The sequence below is a fragment of the Scyliorhinus canicula genome, chromosome 15 (genome assembly GCF_902713615.1).
Source record: "Scyliorhinus canicula chromosome 15, sScyCan1.1, whole genome shotgun sequence".
In the NCBI taxonomy this organism is placed as follows: Eukaryota; Metazoa; Chordata; class Chondrichthyes; order Carcharhiniformes; family Scyliorhinidae; genus Scyliorhinus; species Scyliorhinus canicula.
In genome coordinates, this window is record NC_052160.1 from 135,241,076 (window position 1) to 135,261,142 (window position 20,067).

General features: G+C 41.1%; 1 protein-coding gene across 4 annotated transcripts in view; it reads left to right on the plus strand.

The window, feature by feature from the left end:
* LOC119978060 (nuclear transcription factor Y subunit alpha-like) overlaps positions 1 to 16,339 on the plus strand; it is a 63,744-nt gene extending 47,405 nt beyond the window's left edge. For 2 of the 4 annotated variants that reach the window (XM_038819416.1, XM_038819417.1), the window contains exon 8: positions 350 to 720. In XM_038819416.1, coding sequence (XP_038675344.1) covers positions 350 to 544 — 195 coding nt within the window. In that variant the 3' untranslated portion in view covers positions 545 to 720. Of the gene's footprint in view, positions 1 to 349; positions 721 to 2,144; positions 2,188 to 9,992; positions 10,034 to 13,711 lie in introns of those variants that run through there. The other 2 variants (XR_005463363.1, XM_038819418.1) reach the window with 2 other exon arrangements.
* Positions 16,340 to 20,067: the final 3,728 nt, after the last annotated feature.

A 20,067-nucleotide genomic window follows, 5' to 3' on the forward strand; every position in this document is an offset into this window, starting at 1 on the left:
ACTTTTTTTTTAAAAGGTTGAAGGGGATTCATGAGGGACACAAATGGCAGCATATACCTAGCAATGTAGGCGTACAATGTTTTTCTGTCTTGGGAACCTAGATCAAGTTATGGTATGTGAAGACAATCTGCAAAACAGAAAATATAACTTAAATCTGCTGGTGTAAGTAGGCTGTCCTTTTGAGTTGAAATATTGCCTACAATTCCTGTACCAGCCTCCCCGAACAGGCGCCGGAATGTGGCGACTAGGGGCTTTTCACAGTAACTTAATTGAAGTCCACTTGTGACAATAAGCAATTATTATTATAACCGTTCATCTACTGTAACTGTAGCTTTTTTCCATTTTACAGAAATACCTTCATGAGTCACGTCACCGCCACGCAATGCAGCGAAAGCGTGGAGAAGGCGGGCGCTTTTTTTCTCCCAAGGAGGGTGATGAGATTGTAAGTTTTGTTTATCTAGATGGAAATGTTATGAAACAAAAGTTTATACTCTCCAGCAATGGCTCTCAAACTTCTACTGGCCCACCTAATGAAAAGATTTAGAAAGCTTCTAGTTTCTTACTATCTATACATATTGATGTTGGTAATAATACTTAAAAGTTATTTACTTCTTCTGTGACTTTGACCACTTGAGATAATGTACATGCGGTGTGATTCACAGTAATTTCTACAGTTCCTAAATAGTAAATTAAACGCCAAGCCTTGACAAAGCTTTTCTAGATGATGTGTTGTGTGCTTTTATTTAAAACTTCTTTTACTTCCTGTTGCATGAAATAACCCAATGCCAACCAGCATAGGAATAAACTTTCATTTTGGAATATTTAAACTGTATTCATTGTGAATGGGCCATGTTTCATTCGACAATTTGATAATCATTGCTACGAAGGATGAACTGAAGCATTAAAGTATGGATTGACATAATGAAAATACCATTACCCATTTTCATTGCAAAGCAAACTCTTATCTGTAGTGCAGCGATTCTGCAAGGTGCATAGTCACTTGAATAGCCCTTTCTCTATAGCTTCTCAGGCCTTGGCACAACGCTATATTTAACAGATTCTATATATACCAGTGAAAGATCATTCCTCAATAGGTAATGATACCCCTGTCATTGATTACTAATGTTCCTGTCATCAAGCATTAAGAGTAAAGTGTCTTATTATAAACAGGCACTGGTCCCAAATTATTCAGTGAAACATGATTTAAAAATCAGGAAGTCTCATTATCAAGAGGTTCATTAAAAATTAGTCTATTGAGAATTTATGCCAACCTCATTTCCCTTTGATTTCTGTCATTTGTGATGTTTATTTTATGTAAGCTATGACTTCTGAAGATATTTCCTGGCGTGGTTGGGGGGTGTTGGTTTGAAGATATTGCTGATGCCACCACTGAAGGAATTGAATTCACATTCAGCCGATCCTGGATTACCATGGAATAATTATTTCAGTTGACATTAGTGCAACTGTTGGTTATAGTACCACCTTAAAGAAGGTACTTCAAAGGTGCCATGCAGGCTTGTTAGTTAAACCTCACCAGCAAATCTGCAAAGGCGTGGCTGACATTAAACTAAAAGATAGGTTGAAATAAAAATAGGCTATATCATCTGTATGTAAGTATGTCCTGGGGTTAATTTATTTATGGGGTGAGCAGATACTTGTAAATACCCTGCTTCTCCCGAGGTCAGAAAAGTAATGTTTTTCTTGAACGTGACATTTATGATACTTCATATGTGACAAACATTTTTCACAAGTTTTTTTTGTTCAAAAATGATCAAGGCATGGCGCAGGATAGAGCATCGAAAGATCTTTCAAATCAACCATAATTCCTTGTGTGTTGCAATGAACATAAACTGTAGAACTTTCATCCTGGCCTACGTTGAAAAGCTGTAATGTCTGGGTCCATTGTTCTGGTAGTCACTGTCCTAGTATACCTTCTCTGTTCTCCCTGACTTTTGTTGAGGTGTAAAAAGGAAATAAATTGTGTATGCTGTCAACCTGGAATAAAAACTGAAAATACTGGAAACATACAGCAGGTCCGTCAGCATCTGAAGTAAAGATAGGTTAGAATTTTGGATAGACTCCCATCATCAGAATTTGGTTAATTAAGCAATTAAACATTTTGATACTTTTTTCTTTTTATAAAGGTCATCTCAGTCAGGCTGTGAAAAGACGTAAGACAGAGAAAAGGTGAGTAAAAAAGCTCATAAATAGAAGGGAGCGTAGTGGAAAATAAATAAGACAAAACGTTTGAGCAAAGACAGCCAAGTCTGAAGTCAGAATTTATGCTAATGGTTGTGATTGATTGGAACATCATTGCTCCAATCACTGAAAGCACAGAAAGTTCAATGGATTGGGTGTTGTGGCAAAGCACAGGAAGTCAGGTCATACATTAAATCATGTTGGCAATGTCACGTAGAAGGGCTAATCTACACTTGACCTCCCCTTTACAGAGGAGATTGAAAATGTTAATATTTTAAACTTTCATCCAAACTGCTGTCTGCCACAGGAGGAATATTTAGATAGCAACGCAGGAAGAACAGTTTTGACAGGTGTCACACTGCTCCGATGGGCTCAAAGAAAAAAAAGACTTTGGTTTTATACAGTACCCTTCACAACCTCAGGAGGTCCCAAAACACTTTGCAGCCAATTAAATACTTTCTGAACATGAAGTCACTGTTGGTGTGTAATGCAGCAACCAATTTGCATGCAACAAGCTCCCAAAACAGTAATGTGATAACGACAAGCTAATCTTTTCATGATGTTTGAGGATAAATACTGACCAATGACCAGGGAAAACTCCCCAGCGCCTCAACAGCAGGGTTTTTTAAACTCTGGGTCGCAGCCCACGGGCAGGTGTCGGGAGGGTCGTGGACCGATCGGTCGCAGCAGTTCCAATCGCGGGAGAACTGCTCAACGGCCATGGCCAGCTTTTTAAAATGCCAGCCAGAACTGGCTTTTATGTTGAGAGTTCCAGTGGTCCCACACATGCGTGCCCCCTCAGGTGGATCTGGCAGTGCACAGGCCCAGAGCCCTACGGGGCAGACTGCCTCCTCCTGACATCAACGCGCTGTCCCAGGACCAAATTTATTTTTTTTGAACTGCAGAGTCTTCCCGCCATATGTGGCAGCAGAGAGCAGGTCATGCGCCTGGCACATACACTGACGTCACGTGAGAAATCATGGAGGAGAGATTCCTCCATTTTGTAGCTGCCAGAAACAAGCAACCGGACTATGTGAAGAACTGAAGATGGAAAAGGTCATGATCTCACAACTGAATCTGCTGGAGCGATCTTTTCAGGAGAATCCACAGCAGGACAAAGCAGTGCTGATGTGAGCTCCAGGGCCTCTGATGAACAACCAATTAAGAAGAAGGTGAAATTTGGAACAAAGCAGTATAATGATGATTTCTTGTGGTATGGCTTTCTAAATTGTGCCAGTGCAAATCTGGATACAAAACCCGTGTGTGTTATGTGGCGGGAAGTACTGGCAAATGAAGTTTAAAACCCTCAAAACTTCAAAAGCATTTGAAGCATGGTGTGTTCGAGGACAAACCTCTTGATTTTTTTCAAAGGATGCAATGAGAACTTAAATCATCAGTTGAAGTTCTTAGCAGAGATGTAACATTGAATGATAAAGCAAGTGAAATTGTGAGGATCAAGCAGGCCCGCCTGTTGCATTAAAGGTAAGCAGAAATGGTGTGTCGCGAAGTTCGGATAGTGTGGGTCACGAAAGTTGGGCGGTTGGTAAAAGTGGGTCCTGTGGAAAAAGTTTGAAAAACACTGCTCTACAGAATAGTGCCATGAGATTTTGTACACCCATTTAAGAGGACATTTAGGGTCTTGGTTTTGTGACTTATCCGAAAGACAGCACCTCCAACAATGTAGCATTCTCTCAGCACTACACTGAGAGGGTATAAGTTTGGTGAAATTAAAAAGGTCTGGTCACTGTTCCTGGTTTGTGAAATTTGGGAGCAAGGTAAAGTGGCATTATGGCTTAGAAGATTGGAAGAACATTGGGGAAGATATCCAGGTGAAATCAACGACCACCTGGGAAATAACGTTGTGTTCAATAACAGTGTCAGGTTACAGACAAAGATCGGGAAGAGAGCAGATTGCTGTTAGGTCTCAGTCAGGTTGATGTTCTTACACCTTCCACAGAATCTGAAAATGGATCTTTTATTTTAATGACGATTATTTAAAAGTATACTTTGTTCCAAATAAGGGTGGTAAAGGTTTTTTCTTTATTTGAAAGTGAGTTCCTTGGCTTTGTGAACTTGGATCAGGTGGTTTATTTTAATGTTAAGCGTTCTTTCATGGAGCATGTCATTTAACTCCACTATTTACTGTATACTGTGGAGCTGGTTCTTGCAGCTTTGAGCCGCTATATTTGTTTATCTATGATTCTTTCAATATAGTTTGTTATGGTTTGCTGTCAGGTGGAATTCTGATTATTGTCACTCCTGAAATGACTGCCTGGCTGTTATGGATGAACGTTTCATGTGATAGGTTTCGATTTCACACAAAACAAACTCCCTGTTTGTATCAGTGATGAGCAGCATCATTATAGAATGCCTAGTCTCTCCCATCGGTGCAATTTCTTTATTCTTAAGAGGAATTGGCCACAAGTTCATTACCCATTTGCTTGGTTCCAATGTGTGTTTAGCACAGCTTCTCCCAATACCCAGGTCTTGATTAGACAGAGTAAATGCCTATTTGTATATGTCAATGTAGAGACAATGTAGAGAAGTTAAATGGACTGAAGATGTGCGATTCCTATAAGAGCCCAATATGTAGTTTAGCGTATTGAGGATTTAGTTGTTAGATCTGAGCTACATTATCTTTACTAAGGAAGCATACAAAAGGCACAAGTTTTAGATAATTTGATAATTTTATTTCAAGCGACTTTGGGCCATTTGAATAGAAAAAAATCAGGTTCCAAAACTCCAACCTGAACAGTTTATGAAAGTTTTTTTTTCATGGGATGCGGCGGTTGCTGGCTAGGCCAGCATTTTTATTACTTGAGAAGGTGGTGGTGAGCCGTCGCCTTAAACCAATCCATTGGGGTGTAGATATATCAACATTGCTGTTGGGGAGGGAGTTCCAGGATTTTGGCCCAGAGACCATGAAGGAACTGCGATATAATTCTAAGTCATGACAGTGAGTGCCTCAGGGGGGAAAATATGGATGGTGGTGTTCCTGCTCCCCTTGTGCCTCTAAAGGAGCTATGTTATGGGGAAATGGATGATAGCACAAAGCTGACAGGGCAGGCACAAATCGGAAGCAATGACAATATAAACTTGCATTGCCAGAAGAAGCTGTGCTATTTGCAGGAGTGGTGAATGGCTATCCAGTGGATTCAGCACAGAATTTGGTACATATAATTAATTAATTAAGTCCAGCTTTTTTTCAAGGAAGGGGGTTGCTTTTGAATTACTAGTGAACGAACATGAATGAGATACAGAAATATGGGTGGAGAAGCTGATACCATCAGTGAGTGGTAAAGTGCTTCACATTTGGCTCCAATGGATTCTTGAACATGACAGAATTAAACCATTTTTGTTGTTTTGACCTCACACCAGGTGCATTTGGGAGTGTAATGTAAAACCTGTGTTCGTATTTGGCAATACAAATAGGTGCTTAAAAACTGGGTAGAGGGAGATAATTAACAATACTCAATGAGTCAATGCAAGTGAACCAAGTGCCTCTTATCCTGTGACTGTCTATTCCTTATAGTTTCTCCCCCCCTCCCCCAAAAACCAAGGGAAACATACATCCCGCATCTATCCTGTTGAGCCCTGTAAGCATTTTGTACATTTCAATGAGGTCAGCTCTCATTCTCCTCTCACCACACCAGGGATTAGTCCGGTGAACTTTCATTGTACTCCCTCTATGGCCAATATAATCTTCCTTTGGTAAGGAAACTAAAACTGTACCCAATATTCCGTGTATGGCTTCACCAAGACTCTATACAACTGCAGCAAGGCTTCTTATTCCTATTTTCAAATCTTCTTGCGATAAAGGCTAACATATAATTTGCCTTCCGATTTGCTTGTTGCACCTGCATGTTGGCTTTCAGTGACTTGTGACAAGAGCACGCAGGTCCCTTTGGACATCAACACTTCCCAATCTCTCCCCATTTAAGAATTCCAGAGCATTATGTTTTATCTGTGAATGGTAGGGTGGCACAGTGGTTAGCACTGCTGCCTCTCAGCAGCAGAGACCAGGGTTCATATCTAGCCATGAATGATTGTGTGGAGTTTGCGCATTCTCCCCGTGTGTGCATGGGTTTCCTCCGGATGCTCCAGTTTCCTCGCACAGTCCAATAATGTGCAGCTTTGGTGAATTGGCCATGCTAAATTGCCCCTTAGTGCCAAAGGTTAGATGGGGATAGGATGGGGCAGTGGACCAAGGTAGGAGCTCTTTCAGCAGGTCAGTACAGGCTCGATGGGCTAGATGACCCCCTTCTGTGCTGTAGCTATTCTATGATTCTGTAGATAACCACGTTTTTCCACATTATATTCCATCTGTTATGTCTTTGCCCACTCACTTAGTCTGTCTAAACCTCGGTTCTGGACATTCTGAATTCTCCCTCAGTGTGCTCGAACAAGTGCCAGAATGTGGTGACTTGGGGCTTTTCACAGTAACTTCATTGCAGTGTCAATGTAAACCTACTTATGACAATAAAGATCATTATTATTATTAAACTTGGAAATATCACCTTTGCTCTCCACATCCAAATCATTGTCGATTGTGAATAGCTGAGGCCCAAACACTGACCCTCACAGTACCCCACTAGTCACAGCCTGCCAACCTGAGAATAGTCCATTTATCTCCACTATGTTTTCTGTCCATTAACCAATCCTTAATCCATGCCAGAATATTAATCCATCCCCCCCCACCAGCCCCCATATGATCTAATTTTGCTTACCAGCCTCTTTTGTGGGACCTTATCAAGGGCCTTCTGAAAATCCAAATGCACCATATCCACTGGTTTTCCCTTATCTATCCTGCTGGTAACATCCTCGAAAAAACTCCCAAAAAGATTGTCAAAGAATCCATGTGGACCATGCTAAATCTACCATTCTCTATGAGCGCAATCTGCCGGCTGCGTTGCATAACGTGACCGGTAGATCCCGGATGAAGCCATTCGCAGCCTTCTAGATAGCCACCATGCCATGCAGGATCAGGAACCTGTCCGCAATGTGTGGGACCAAACCACGCTCGTGTAAATAGACCTTAAACCTACTCGAGGCCTATTTATCTGGTATCTACCAGCCTCCCGAGATCCATCGGCCTCGCCAGAGCGGCTACAGCCGGGTGCCGTTCAGCACTGGTCCATACAAACGTGGTCCAGGCGGAACGGCACCCGGGGTGCCTCGTAAGCCATCAGAGGCCCCTGGGTGATGATGGATAGTACAGGGTAGCCCCCTGGCCCTCCCCCTGGAATGTGGGTACCATGGCACTGCCAAGCTGACGGGAGTAATGCTCCCAATCTTCAGGCTTGCTACCTTTTTGGGAACTTCAGGGCTAAATCGCTGGCTTTGAAAGAAGGCCAAGCAGCACGGTTCGATTCCCGTAACAGCCTCCCCGAATAGGCGCCAGAATGTAGCGACTAGGGGCTTTTCACAGTAACTTCATTTGAAGCCTACTTGTGACAATAAGCGATTTTCATTTCATTTCATATGCCTCTTTGATCTGATATAATCTTTAACTTCTCTTGTTAGCCATGGGTTGAATCATCTTTCTTGCTGCCTTTTTGTGCCTTAAAGAAATGTTGCATCACATCCCTTATAATGGATCCCAGCATTTTCCTTACTGCTGATATCATGCTTACAGTACTCTGTTTTCGCTCTCCCTCCCCAAATAGTGGGGTTACTTTTTCTACCTTCCAACCTGACAGCACTATTCTAGAATTTATAGAATTTTGAAAGTTGATCACCAATGCATCCACCATCTCTAGCCACCTCTCCAAAAGCACCTCTTTCAACTCTGGGATGTTGATCATCAGCTCCAGGGCATTTATCAACTTCCAGTTTTGTGCCTTACAGGAATGTAAATTTGTTGCAAATGTTATTATAGTTGGAGAAAATATGCGTGCTGCTGTCCCAGCTCTCTCGGCTACTTTCACATGGCAGCTGCATCATGATGGGAACGGTGAGGGTGCAGGCCCAAGAGGTACCTCATTCGGTATAGGGATTGAACGCATGTTGCATTATTCTGAATCACGCTCTTATTCAACTGAGCTGATCGGCTCCTACGTGGGCCACATTATTTTTGCAATATGTGAAGATCCAGGAACTTTAAAAAACATTTGGCTGAATTTAACACAAATGCCAGTGGTCCTGATGGCAGGCTGGAAAGCTGGGGGAATCCCTGCCTCTGCTGTTTCTGGGAGACCCAACCCAATTCTGTGCCCTCAGGCAATTAACTACCCGGTGTCAGGGCTCCTGCCCCTTTAAACACAGACATTTCACCTCCAAAACCTACCATCCAGTTTGAAGGCTGATAGTTCTTCAATCCCAGCAGTGCCACCAGAAGCAGTGGCCGCTGCTGGGGCTGCACTCAGCACAGAACAGCTTCATGGACACTGCCCTGGAACCACATAAGTGAGGTCTAGCTTTCTGGACCCTGTCAAGCAAGGCCCATTGGTAAGGGGAGGAGGGCTCTCAGGGAGGCCACCACCTCACAGTAGCGAGAAGGAACACTTAAGTTTCCCTTAATTGGTCTCCTTCCCCACCACTGAGTACATTGCAGTCCTGAAGGCGGTGGGCACTCTTTTCCCCCCCCACCCCCACCCACCTTTCCTCCTGATTCTGTGCATTCCCCACTCCTTGCCTGCTTCTATGGGCCAGTTTAAATTCCACCCACCCATTGTCTCTGAAAGTACCTATCATCAAACCTTTCAACAACTGCTGAATTGTAATAGTGCCACAAAATAACAACATGCAGGCAATCTATATTGGGAACTTAAAAGAATAATAATCTTTATTATTGTCGGAGAAGAATCAGAGAGAGGTAGCTTGAAATGAGTACAGAACGACTGATTTGGCAGCTCTCGACAAACAGAATGCTAAAGGTCCAAAAGGTCTCTGGAAGACCGTGAAGAGAGCACAGAAATCAAGACACAGAAAAGGGGTTGAACATTCCGTCAAGCTTGTAACTTGGTGGGGATGTAAGGAGAACAAATTGTTTGGAGGGATAAAAAGAGAAGGTCAGACAGAGGATATAAAAACCTAGCATGTGAACATCTGAACAACATTGGGGCTAGAGGGACAAAAGGGATCAGAAGAAACTGAAAAGGAAGGGGCAACAGGCGTGCATCCATTGAGCAAATTTGAGAATTTCTGATAGAAAAAAGAACGTAATTTATGAAAATTGACAAAATTTGATCAGAACCTGAAGACCAGAGTAGTTTTGATGTAGACATGCAAATTCTGAAGCGAGAGGTCGATCAAGACAATGCTTACAAAACTGCCCATGGTAGAGACGGTGGATCACATCACATGGCACCTGCAATGGATAAAGCGACTATTGAAAAAGTAGAAATATGTTGAGTTCTGACAAAGGGTTTTTACCCAAAATATTAACCCACAATTTATTTTCAGGACTGACTGATCTGCTGTATATTTCCAACATTGTGTAATTGTTACCTAATTAACCTGGTCTTTTGACGGCTGCATGTTATAAACTTTGTATGCATTAATATTAGAACCTGTAGATATATGTGAACATGAATACAATACAATATAGATAAGGGGAAATCCTATCGTGTTTCTTGAGTATACAGTTTATCTTGTCATCTCTCCCACCTTTGAATGTGCACAGTAAAAAGGAAGATATTGAAAGGGGTACATAGACTGTCAATACAGTTCCTTTTCTTCATCCCTCAAATCCTTGAGAAATATAGCCCTATGAATTTGTTGAAAGCCACCTCTTAAGGTTGTCACCTGTGATTTCTGTGATATTTATTTGTATATTTATATTTATTCAACAGCCTGAATGATTTCTGGGTAGGCTGTAGAAAAACAAAAAAAGGTAAAGTATTATTCTGTTACATTTTCAGAGTGGTGTAGGGGGCCCTGCACTCTGAGATTCTTCTCAACTAAGGTTCCCCTACAATGCAGTTTCAGTCAAGGTAGTATTGACAATAGGGCAAAGAGAATGACAAATCTGTGTTTCTGCACAGACTTGGGCTTGTTGTAGCCATGAAATTACAGAATCTATCTCTTTGACCAGTATGTTTTTTTAAAAATCTGATACTCTTAGCTAGAATCCACATTAATTAAACTGCTCATTGCCCCCAGTTTGAGGTAGTACATATAGCACATGGTAAACTGAAAGGACCCCAGTGCCCTAACCTGGAAGTAAACCAATTTTAGTAAGTGCCCATTCTCTTGGTAAACCAACAACCTAGCACTTATCAAAATAACATGTCCAAGCTTCCCATTGTTCCTTCAGTCAGCGACAGTGCTACTGCTGCTGGCATTTTTTTGGTCTTAATTTTTGCTGTCTGACCATTATCCGTGGATGCTTCCTCAGCTTGACACCCCATTTAAAATAAATTGAACAGCATTAGCAGAATTTCAAGGTACTATACACACAAGCTAAACAAAGGGTAAAATACAGAAGATTTGGGAAGTCTTAAAAACAAAAACTGAAAATGATCTGCAAGTACGGCAGCATCTGTAGAGTGGAAGAAGTAATTTAGTCAACCTTTCAGGTCACCAATTGTCCTTCAGTCTGAAGGAAGAGTTTTACACCTGAAACATTGATTTCTGTTTCCTGACCTGAGTATTTCCAACTATTTCTGTTTTCACATGTCCTGTAGCAGTTTCAGTTTGCTCTATCAGTGGAATTGTGCTTGTTAGTGATGCACTCTATCAGTTATCTTTTTTTAAATAAATATTTTTTATTGGGTTTTTGAACACGGTATAATTACCGTTATGTACACAGGATAAGAAACATATATATATACACACATATATAGAAGTGAAGGGCACACCCAAACATACCAAAGAGAAGAAAATAGTACATAGTAGAAAAAAAACAATAAAAAATTAAATAGAATAACTGGTAGGGTATTGTGCACCAGCTGTATCAGTTATCTTTAATATGTTGTGCTGAGATCATTAATAATCCAGCAGATTTTGTGGCATTGGATTGATAAAATGAGAGAATTTAGGACGCTGCTCACTGTTGTGACAAAATATTAATGAAATGTTTGAAAAAGTGGTAGGAAGCCTTTCAAAGTTTTTCTTTTCATGAGAAGCCAAGAATGACAAGTCAGTATCCCTATGAGACTCCACTAAGGTTGAAAAGAGAACAGGTGAATGAAACGGATGATGCCAAACTTTAGTTTTAAAAGCAAGGATTGTAAGGAGGAGGTACAGTTATAAGGAGAAAAGCAGTTGTAACATTTTTTAAGACAGAGATAGATAGGTTTTTGATTAATAAGGGGATCAGGGGTTATGGGGAGACGGCAGGAGAATGGGGATGAGGAAAATTTCAGCCATGATTGAATGGCGGAGCAGACTCGATGGGCCAAGTGGCCTAATTCTGCTTCTAGGTCTTATGGTTTTCCTAATGTAACTCAGTCAAAACTGTGTTAGGTCTTGGTTGGAACAGTTAAAAGGTACGGTTGCAAAATTATCCATGTGCCTCTCAGGAAAGTTTGGAGCACTGGTCAGAGTGACATCCGTGTAATAAAGAGAGGACATGAAAGATTGTGAGAGAGTTTGAAAGCTAGAGGTGAGAAATGGATCACCTATCAGATAGAAAGAGGTATTAAAGAAATGTTCAGGTCTTGAACTGACTTAACTATCCTAGAATGTTAAAATTTCCTGGGGAAGGGGGAAAAAGTGTTTGGCATGAAAATTAAATCTGAGCTTCTTGGAGGCGACTATAGAAATTATGGAGATTTGTTAATTCTATTAAGATCAGACGAGATAGGCGAAGAATGACTAATAATAGAAACATCAAGGTGATAGCCATTGGTTAGTTTTGCAAGAAACAGGAAAATGCCTTGAAAGGGAGATTGATGCCGTCACGTCAAAAAACATGGAAAGATGGTGGGAGAAATGCAGGATGTGCTCAATGAGGAACTGTAATTAAGAATGTTGATCAAATATAGAATGAAATCTTCAGCATTAGCACCAATGTGGAGAAGATGTTATGAAATGGACCAGAGTAAGGCAGAAGACAAAAGTTATGAGGAACCCCTGCGTTAATGGAAAATGCCAGAGAATTCACTATCAATTACATCCCAGATAATGTTATTTCAGAGACATTAAGGTATACTTGGGACAGATGAGGCGCGATTCTCCGCTGCCCACGACGGGTTCGAGAATAGCGGGAGGGCGCCCCGGCATTTTTCACGCCCTCCCGCTATTCTCCTCCCCACGGCCGCCCCACGACATGAATCGCTGCTCGCCGTTTTTTACGGCGAACAGCGATTCTCCCCAGGCCGATGGGCCGAGTGCCCAGGCCTTTACGACCGTTGTTTCGGCAGCAAACACATCTGCTTGCTGCCGTCGCAAAAACGGCCGCAACATGCCCGTTCTGGGCGGGTTGCGCATGCGCGGGTTGGAGCCGTCCAACCCGCGCATGCTCGGCTGACGTCATCGTGCGCGTCAGCCGGCGTGACGCGCGGACTTAGCGACGGTCGCTAAGTCCGTGATGCCGTGCTTCACGGGGCCACGCTGCTAGCCCCGCCCGGGGGGGATAATCGGGTCCCGGGAGGGGGCGCGGAGGCTGCCGTGAAACACGGCCAGTTTCACGGCAGCATTTACGATTCGCTGCATTTGCGGAGAATCGCGCCCATGGTCTCTTCAGTACAGTTCTATGGGCAGCACAGTGGTTAGCACTGTTGCTTCACAGCGACGGGACCCAGGTTCGATCCCTGGCTTGGGTCACTGTCTGCAGAGTCTGCACGTTCTCCTTGTGTCTGTGTGGGTTTCCTCCCACAAGTCCTGAAAGACGTTCTTGTTAGGTGAACTGGACATTCGGAATTCTCGCTCAGTGTACCCAATCAGGCGCCAGAGTGTGGCGACTAAGCGATTTTCACATCAATTTCATTGCAGTGTTAATGTAAGCCTGCTTGTGACACTAATAAAGATTATTATTATTCTGTGTCCTTATACCTACCCTTCCCCATAAATGAACTATTTAGGCATTTCAATTTAGGAAGAATATACAAATTTGTTGGCAAGTGTTGTGTTAAGCACAGTAAGATAACACGGGCTGCAACTGAATGCAGCTTTACCTGAGAGATACTCCACACCTTGAAGTTAGTTCAATATGATTTATTGAACCTGTCACACAGTTAGCTCAATCCACTGTGAGTTCGACTCTCTGCTAACCTAGTGTGATTAATCTGTCTGACTGAACCAGACCATCTCTTAGCCACATGCTGTAGGAGTTATATATGTACACCCTGACTCGCACTGTAGATGTCACCAGTGGAAAGAGGCGGAGTGTGAGTGCCTCATGCCTTTTTATAGCAGGAAACCACCCCAAGTGTTCTGCCTGCTGATTAGTTATGTCCTGTTCTCTGTATTCATTAGCTGCCTGTTTGTATCTCCATTATGTGCATGTCTACATATCATGACAGCAAGCATTTTTTAACTAGTAGTTTCCTGAATCAATTGTTGCCTCAATTATTTGTGTGACATTTTATAGACTTTAATTAATCTTTATTTTATCCCCTCTCTGCAGAAACACCAGCAGCAGAATGAAGAAATAGTGGGTCAGGTGATCAGAGTGGCCTAAACTTCTGCCTTATGCAAGTCTTTTGAAATGAGCACCAAGTCAATTTAATGGTCTCTCCTCAGTCCAGTATTCTTACATTGACTGACCCTGCATTCCTGAAACAAAGCTTCACAACAAAATGGTCTTCTCCAGGAAGAGCCTTCTTTTCACTGCAAATCTTTGAGAATTTAGACTAAAACATGTTGGATTATTGAATAATGGGAACAAAGCCCACTTCAATAGAAAAAAGGCTTTGGGTAACTTTGTTAAGTCTAGATGGAGAAAACCAATTTTGCAACAGCTTTCAGTGGTGACGGTATGTAGTCTATATTAGTTTGGGGTGGGGGAACCTCCTGATACTTTGTCAACTTTTAGAGTTGGCAGAGGTCAAAGTGTAGTGTTCTATACGTTTATCAAAAACTTCTGGGGTAGGGCTATTGAGTGGGATGGGGAAGATACATATGGAATAAAGTTATCTTGTAATGGGTGAGGGAGGGGAGGAAAGGGGGTTTACTTAATTCATTTGGTATGTTATTATGAAACTTCAATGATTTTGTATTTTTTTCAGTGTTTGTTAATTAAGAGATAATGTACAAGTGCATTTTTTTTAAATTTTTCATTGTGTACCCAATGCAAATACTCAGTAAAATGTAGCAGAAACACTGCTTGCTGAGAGACAGTAAACCATTTTAGAAGATAAACAATTTGTTTGACAAGAACGGTGGTAAGTTGGATGCAATTTCAGTGCTTCAGATATGGCTGTAATGCAGTAAGAAAATGTTTTTCTCAAAAGGGGTTTTAGGATGTGTTGCAAAATACTAAATAAATGAGAGAAGCATGGGGGCTTAACACTGAGCCATACCAACCAAATGTTCCAACGTTTGATCACTGGTGCATCCTGAGGTGAGTGATCCCACCTCGGACAGCAGCAGACCACAACTTTAGGCTGTTCAGCTGTTCAGGTGGTGGATGAGATCTCAAAACATTTGCTATGGTTGATACTACTCCTCACCATCTTCCTGACTTATGGAAAGTATGGATGTTGAGAGAGGATAAAGTCACTGACTCCCTCGACAGTTGAATGGTGCATCAGTGTGTAGCATTTCAGCTCTTGCATGGGAAAACTGACAAATTTGGTTTGGTCAGAGAAGTGCTTTAGGAGACTTCTCTTGGGTTGGGGAGTGAAAACTGTTGCATGGGTTTTATTCTGACTTTAAAAATGAACACTATGCACTGTAGCATCACAAGAGTGAAACCTAACCATAATATACCATTTCCTCTTGTGTTATTGTACTTTGATTGCAAAGTTGAATTTATTTTACTGTTTTGGCATATGCCAATTACTGCCCTCTAGTTAAGAATGTCCTTTTTTTAAAAAATGAAATGAAAAGGAAGACTGTTGCATTAAAAATGCAACGTTTGGCTTACATTTTATTTATTCTTTAAAGATATCCTTTTTCACTCATGACTTGTATTCGAATCCAGCAGGACAAAAAATGAAGTTCAAATTTTCTCTTGGGACTTGTGAGGTGTGTTAAAACACAAACGTTGGCTTCTGAGGATCAGTCCAACTGCCTGCTGGGGCAACAAAGTATAATGCCTGTGTGTCAGAATAATATCCTTTCACATCTCTGTAGATAAAAGGAAACAAAAGCTGCCCTACAGGATGTCTGTTAAATATGGTAAGAAGAACGTGTGGCAGTTTTCATGTAGCACTTGATCCTGGCCTGGTCCTTCAATGTGTTGGAAATGCAATATTCTTTTGGTCAGAGGGTTATTTTCAAATCTAACTCCAAGAATAGGCACGGTGTATTACCCAAGAAACTATCCCTTCGGCTATGGAACAGATTTCAAATGCAACCTGTACACAGGATGCAAGTCTCATAAGCTAAAATCTGGAATTAAAGTGAATTAGGCATTCTCAATTAATTCATTTTCTAGTAAGCTCAAGTCCACAAAAAAAACTATGAGATGCATTAATTGGGCAGCCGTGAGCCATTGATAATGGAACAAAAATATCAGTGTTTTTAAGGCAATTAGGTTTTCCCCTAAAATGTCCGTGGAAATTCCAAGCTTGTGCAAGTTCTTTGGTGTTTGTGAATAAGGCATATTAATAAGAGCTTATGAAGCACCCTTGCGACTAAGCCCACCTGTGTGCATGACCAGGACTATTTCAGGGCAAAAAGTGCAAATTTGAAAGACCTTTGAACCAATCAGCAGCAACCAAACTCAGCACTTCCAGATTCCTAATGTAATACCTTCCATACATACAGAAGAACCAGTTAGTCAGATAACTGCCTTTTTACCCCTTGCATCAATTAACTTAACAGTGACTGGGTGACACAAACTCTGTCTTTAAGGGCTTTGAATATCAGGTAGAATTTAATTGTTGCAGATATTATAAGTCATGCAGATTATAAATATTTCAACCAATGCATTGAAATGAGTGCAACTTTTTGTATATAGGTTACAGATTTATAATTTTATATACTGCATTTGGTTTGTAAGCATGAATCTATGAATTTAGCTGTAGAAGAAAAAGTACTGTGTACGTGGTTCAGCTAATAAAACCTTACCATTTTAGTATTTTAAAAAGACTTGTTTACACTTGATAACCTTGCTGGACTGTGGGTTGATTTAGTTTAACACATGGATAAAGATCTTTATGAGCTAATGTTGGATTTTTAGCCCAGCAATTGCACGATTGGTGAATACTGGACAATTGATGTTTTATTTCCAATTGAAACATGGAGTAGCACATACTGGGACCCCATAGTAGCTGGAGAGCGGACAGCTAATATCTTTACACCTGGAGATGCAAGTCCATAAGTTGAGAGAAAAATGTTCATTTTTTAAAAACACATGTTGAAATAGTCTTTTCAACTATCACTAGCCCAATTGGTGTGACATGACTCTGCTGTTAAAAAACCATCACTAGGTTTGATAGTTGAAAAACCTATTACATAGCGACATTTATAATAAAATCAGCAATACACGATTTGTACTAATTAGGCCATTATTTTTTAAACAATCCCAACTGGAATTATAATCCACAGTATTCAACTTTGACCTTTGGTGCCTTCCCTACCATGTGATCAGAATTCAACAGTAGTGAATAATACACACAAGTGAAAATATAGCATTGTACATTGGGGAAAAGAATTAGCAAAACGAAGTTTAACACAGCTCAAGCACCATGGTGGCGCAGTGGGTTAGCACTGTGGCCCTAACAGCGCTGAGGTCTCAGATTCGATCCCGCCTCTGGGTCACTGGCCGTGTGGAGTTTGTACATTGTCCCCGTGTTTGCGTGGGTTTCACCCCACAACCCAAAAAGATGTGCAGGCTAGGTGGATTGGCTATGCTAAATTGCCCCTTAATTGGAAAAAAAATGAATCGAGTATTCTAAATCAGGCATTGTCAAACTCTGGCGCGGGCTGCTGTCGGGAGGGTTGTGGAGCCATCCGGTGCAGCACTCCGCACAAATCCACGCTTTTAATAATGCCGGCTGCGCGTGGCCTTCAAAATGGCCAGAAACAGGAAAAATAATTTGGCTGCACTGCGCATGCGTGACCGATGATCGGTGTGTATGCGCAAAACTATGTGCGTGCGCACCGATGATCTGGCATGCATGCAGAGTACAGCCGCAGCCTTTTTTTCCCCCCCCCCAAGGGACTCAAAACCATTTCCTCCATTTTTGTCAGCAATAAACAAGGTAAAAGAAAATGGTGGGTCGCGCAGGTCGGTCGGCGTGGGTCACGAATGTCGGCCAGTTGGTAAAAATGGGTCCCCAGACAAAAAGTTTGAAAAACAGTGTTCTAAATTTATGTTAAAAAAAAGCCAGCTCCTCAAAAAGAATCAAGACCTCTACCTTTTGTTTCTAAAAATGCACCACTTTATTTTGTCAACACTAGTTCCCCGTTCATGTTTTCATACATTTATTTTGCCTTCAATCTAAGTGAAGGAATTTCAGCCATATCTACATGCAGCATCCATCAAATGTTTAACACGTCATTGGATACCAGTGCTGGATACCAGTGCTATTCATAAAAGGTGTTTTGTTATTTAGGTTGGGGCATGTATGCTGCATGCACAAAATGGCTGAGTGTCTTAGTAGACAGGAATTTCCAAAACAATGCTATCAGTACATCAAGGGAAATTAATTTAGCGGCACAGAACCCTAACTGATCACCTGTTTTAAGTTACCCCCAAAACATTTGGTGTCTACTAAGCAACAGTGGCATTTTGGAACTGAAGGGAAGCCAAGCAAGCGCATCTTTATCTTCCAAATGATTTTGAGCGTGGGTAGAGGGTGTTTTTATCTTTACTGTTCTTGAAGGTTTACAATAAACTTGAGCAAGAAACGAGTCACCAATTGCCTGCATATTACGTGGGATGTGCATCACAGCTGTTTTTAAATGCACTAAAGCCAAATGAAAAAAAAACCTCCAATAGGATAGTGGTTTTAAGAATTTGCCCAAATGGTTTTAGTATTAACAGCTTGCTCTTCACCTGGTCCTGAACCTGTAAAGGGCTCTAATTTACTTGAGGACAATAATTTGTCTCCCAATTGTTTTATTTTATTTATTTTTTAAATTCACCCTTGGGCTTGGCCAGCATTTTTTAAATCCGTCCCTAGTTGCCCTCCAGGTGGCAGCAGTGAGCTGACTTCTTTTGAACCACTCCAGTCTATGTGTTGTTGGTACATCCACAGTGCTTTGAGGGAGCAAATTCCAGGATTTTGACCAAGGACAAGTGAAAGAATGGCAATATATATCCAAGTCAGGATGGCGTGAGTTGGAGGGGAACCTCCAGGTGGTGGTTTTCCAATCTCTCTTGTTGATCATTTTATTATTGCAAATCCAAATCAACTGGCACTCCAATAATTTAGCTCATGTATTGCAGGCATTAAATAATTGAGCTTTTATCAATAAAACTAGTGCTGAACAGATGAACAAAGGCTGATTTGCTTGGTATTTAAACTAAGCACATTTAGGACAAATCAGTGTACCAAATCAATTAAGGCTTTTTTGCAGATTACCTTTTGTGGCAAGCCAGATGTAGAAATTTTCAAGGAGCTTTCTATTTCTATACACACAGTAACATGCTCTCCATTTTCATAGGATAGCACAAAGAAATCCTTTTCTTACAAACTTCACAAGTTGGGACCAAATTGGTGTTCACGCAGAGCAGAATGAGTAACACAAATGGATAACAATATTTTAATAAGAAATTAATCACAAGTGTCTGAATTTTCCAATGAACCATCTATTCTGGAGCAAACCTCTTTGTGAAAGAGCATGATTGCTCCATACAATCCATGACACAGTACTCGTATTGCCAATATGTTGCCAACATCTACAAGTAAATACATGATTTCTGCCACAGACTCATCAAGCCTGATAAGAGGAGGAAGCAAGGAGGATATTTTTTCCACTTCAATCAAGCCCCTAGAACAGCACTAAAAACAACTACTACTTCCAAATGTATATTAGACCAGTTAGTCCATGTATTACTGCAGCTGACAAGTCTTCAGTGCCATTTTCAAGAACTTGGATGTTCAAGTATTTCACCTTTGCTCGTTTCACCTGCTGCACAGGTCTAGGAATAGAATACAATTCACTTCAAATTGCACTGATGTTGCCTGTTGAAAATGTTCTTTTACATGTGCAACTCAAAACTCTTAACATCAGAGTACTGGATGGACCTAGTTTAGTATACGGGTAAAAACGTTTTTAAATTTAATTAATGCTGAGCAATATGAGGCTGTGATCTACCGCTTGCCTGAACAGCTGGCTTGACAATGTTACCAAGAAAATAAAAAAAATGAACTTCAGATGTTGCGTCTGTGGAAGGGACAAAACATTCTAGATACATTAGAGGGGGATAACACTAATTCAGAGAGGAAGATAGCAAGGTGAAACTCTTATTCCTCAAGAGGATCAAACTGACCTTTAACTTAACACCATCGTAGTAGCAATTGGTGTTGCATTTTTTTCATGTTTGACTTCACACTTAGGTTTAAATTCAAGTACAAGATTTCGATGGAAGAGTTGAAACGCACATCTGTTCTCAGATACATATTTCCTTGCATCAAATAATGATTGTTCCTCTACTTAATAGGAAAGACAAGTCTTACAGTATTAAGATTACAGTATCTGAGATAAATGCAAAGTAATAATTTTGATAAAAGGCACACTTTGTACTGTTTAAGTTTAATGGAAGGACTTTTAATTTAAAAAAAAGTATTGGCTTGCCAAGACACTGCATCATATTAGCAAGACAATGTCTTCCATTCAGCTCGAAATAGCATGTGGCTTGGCTTT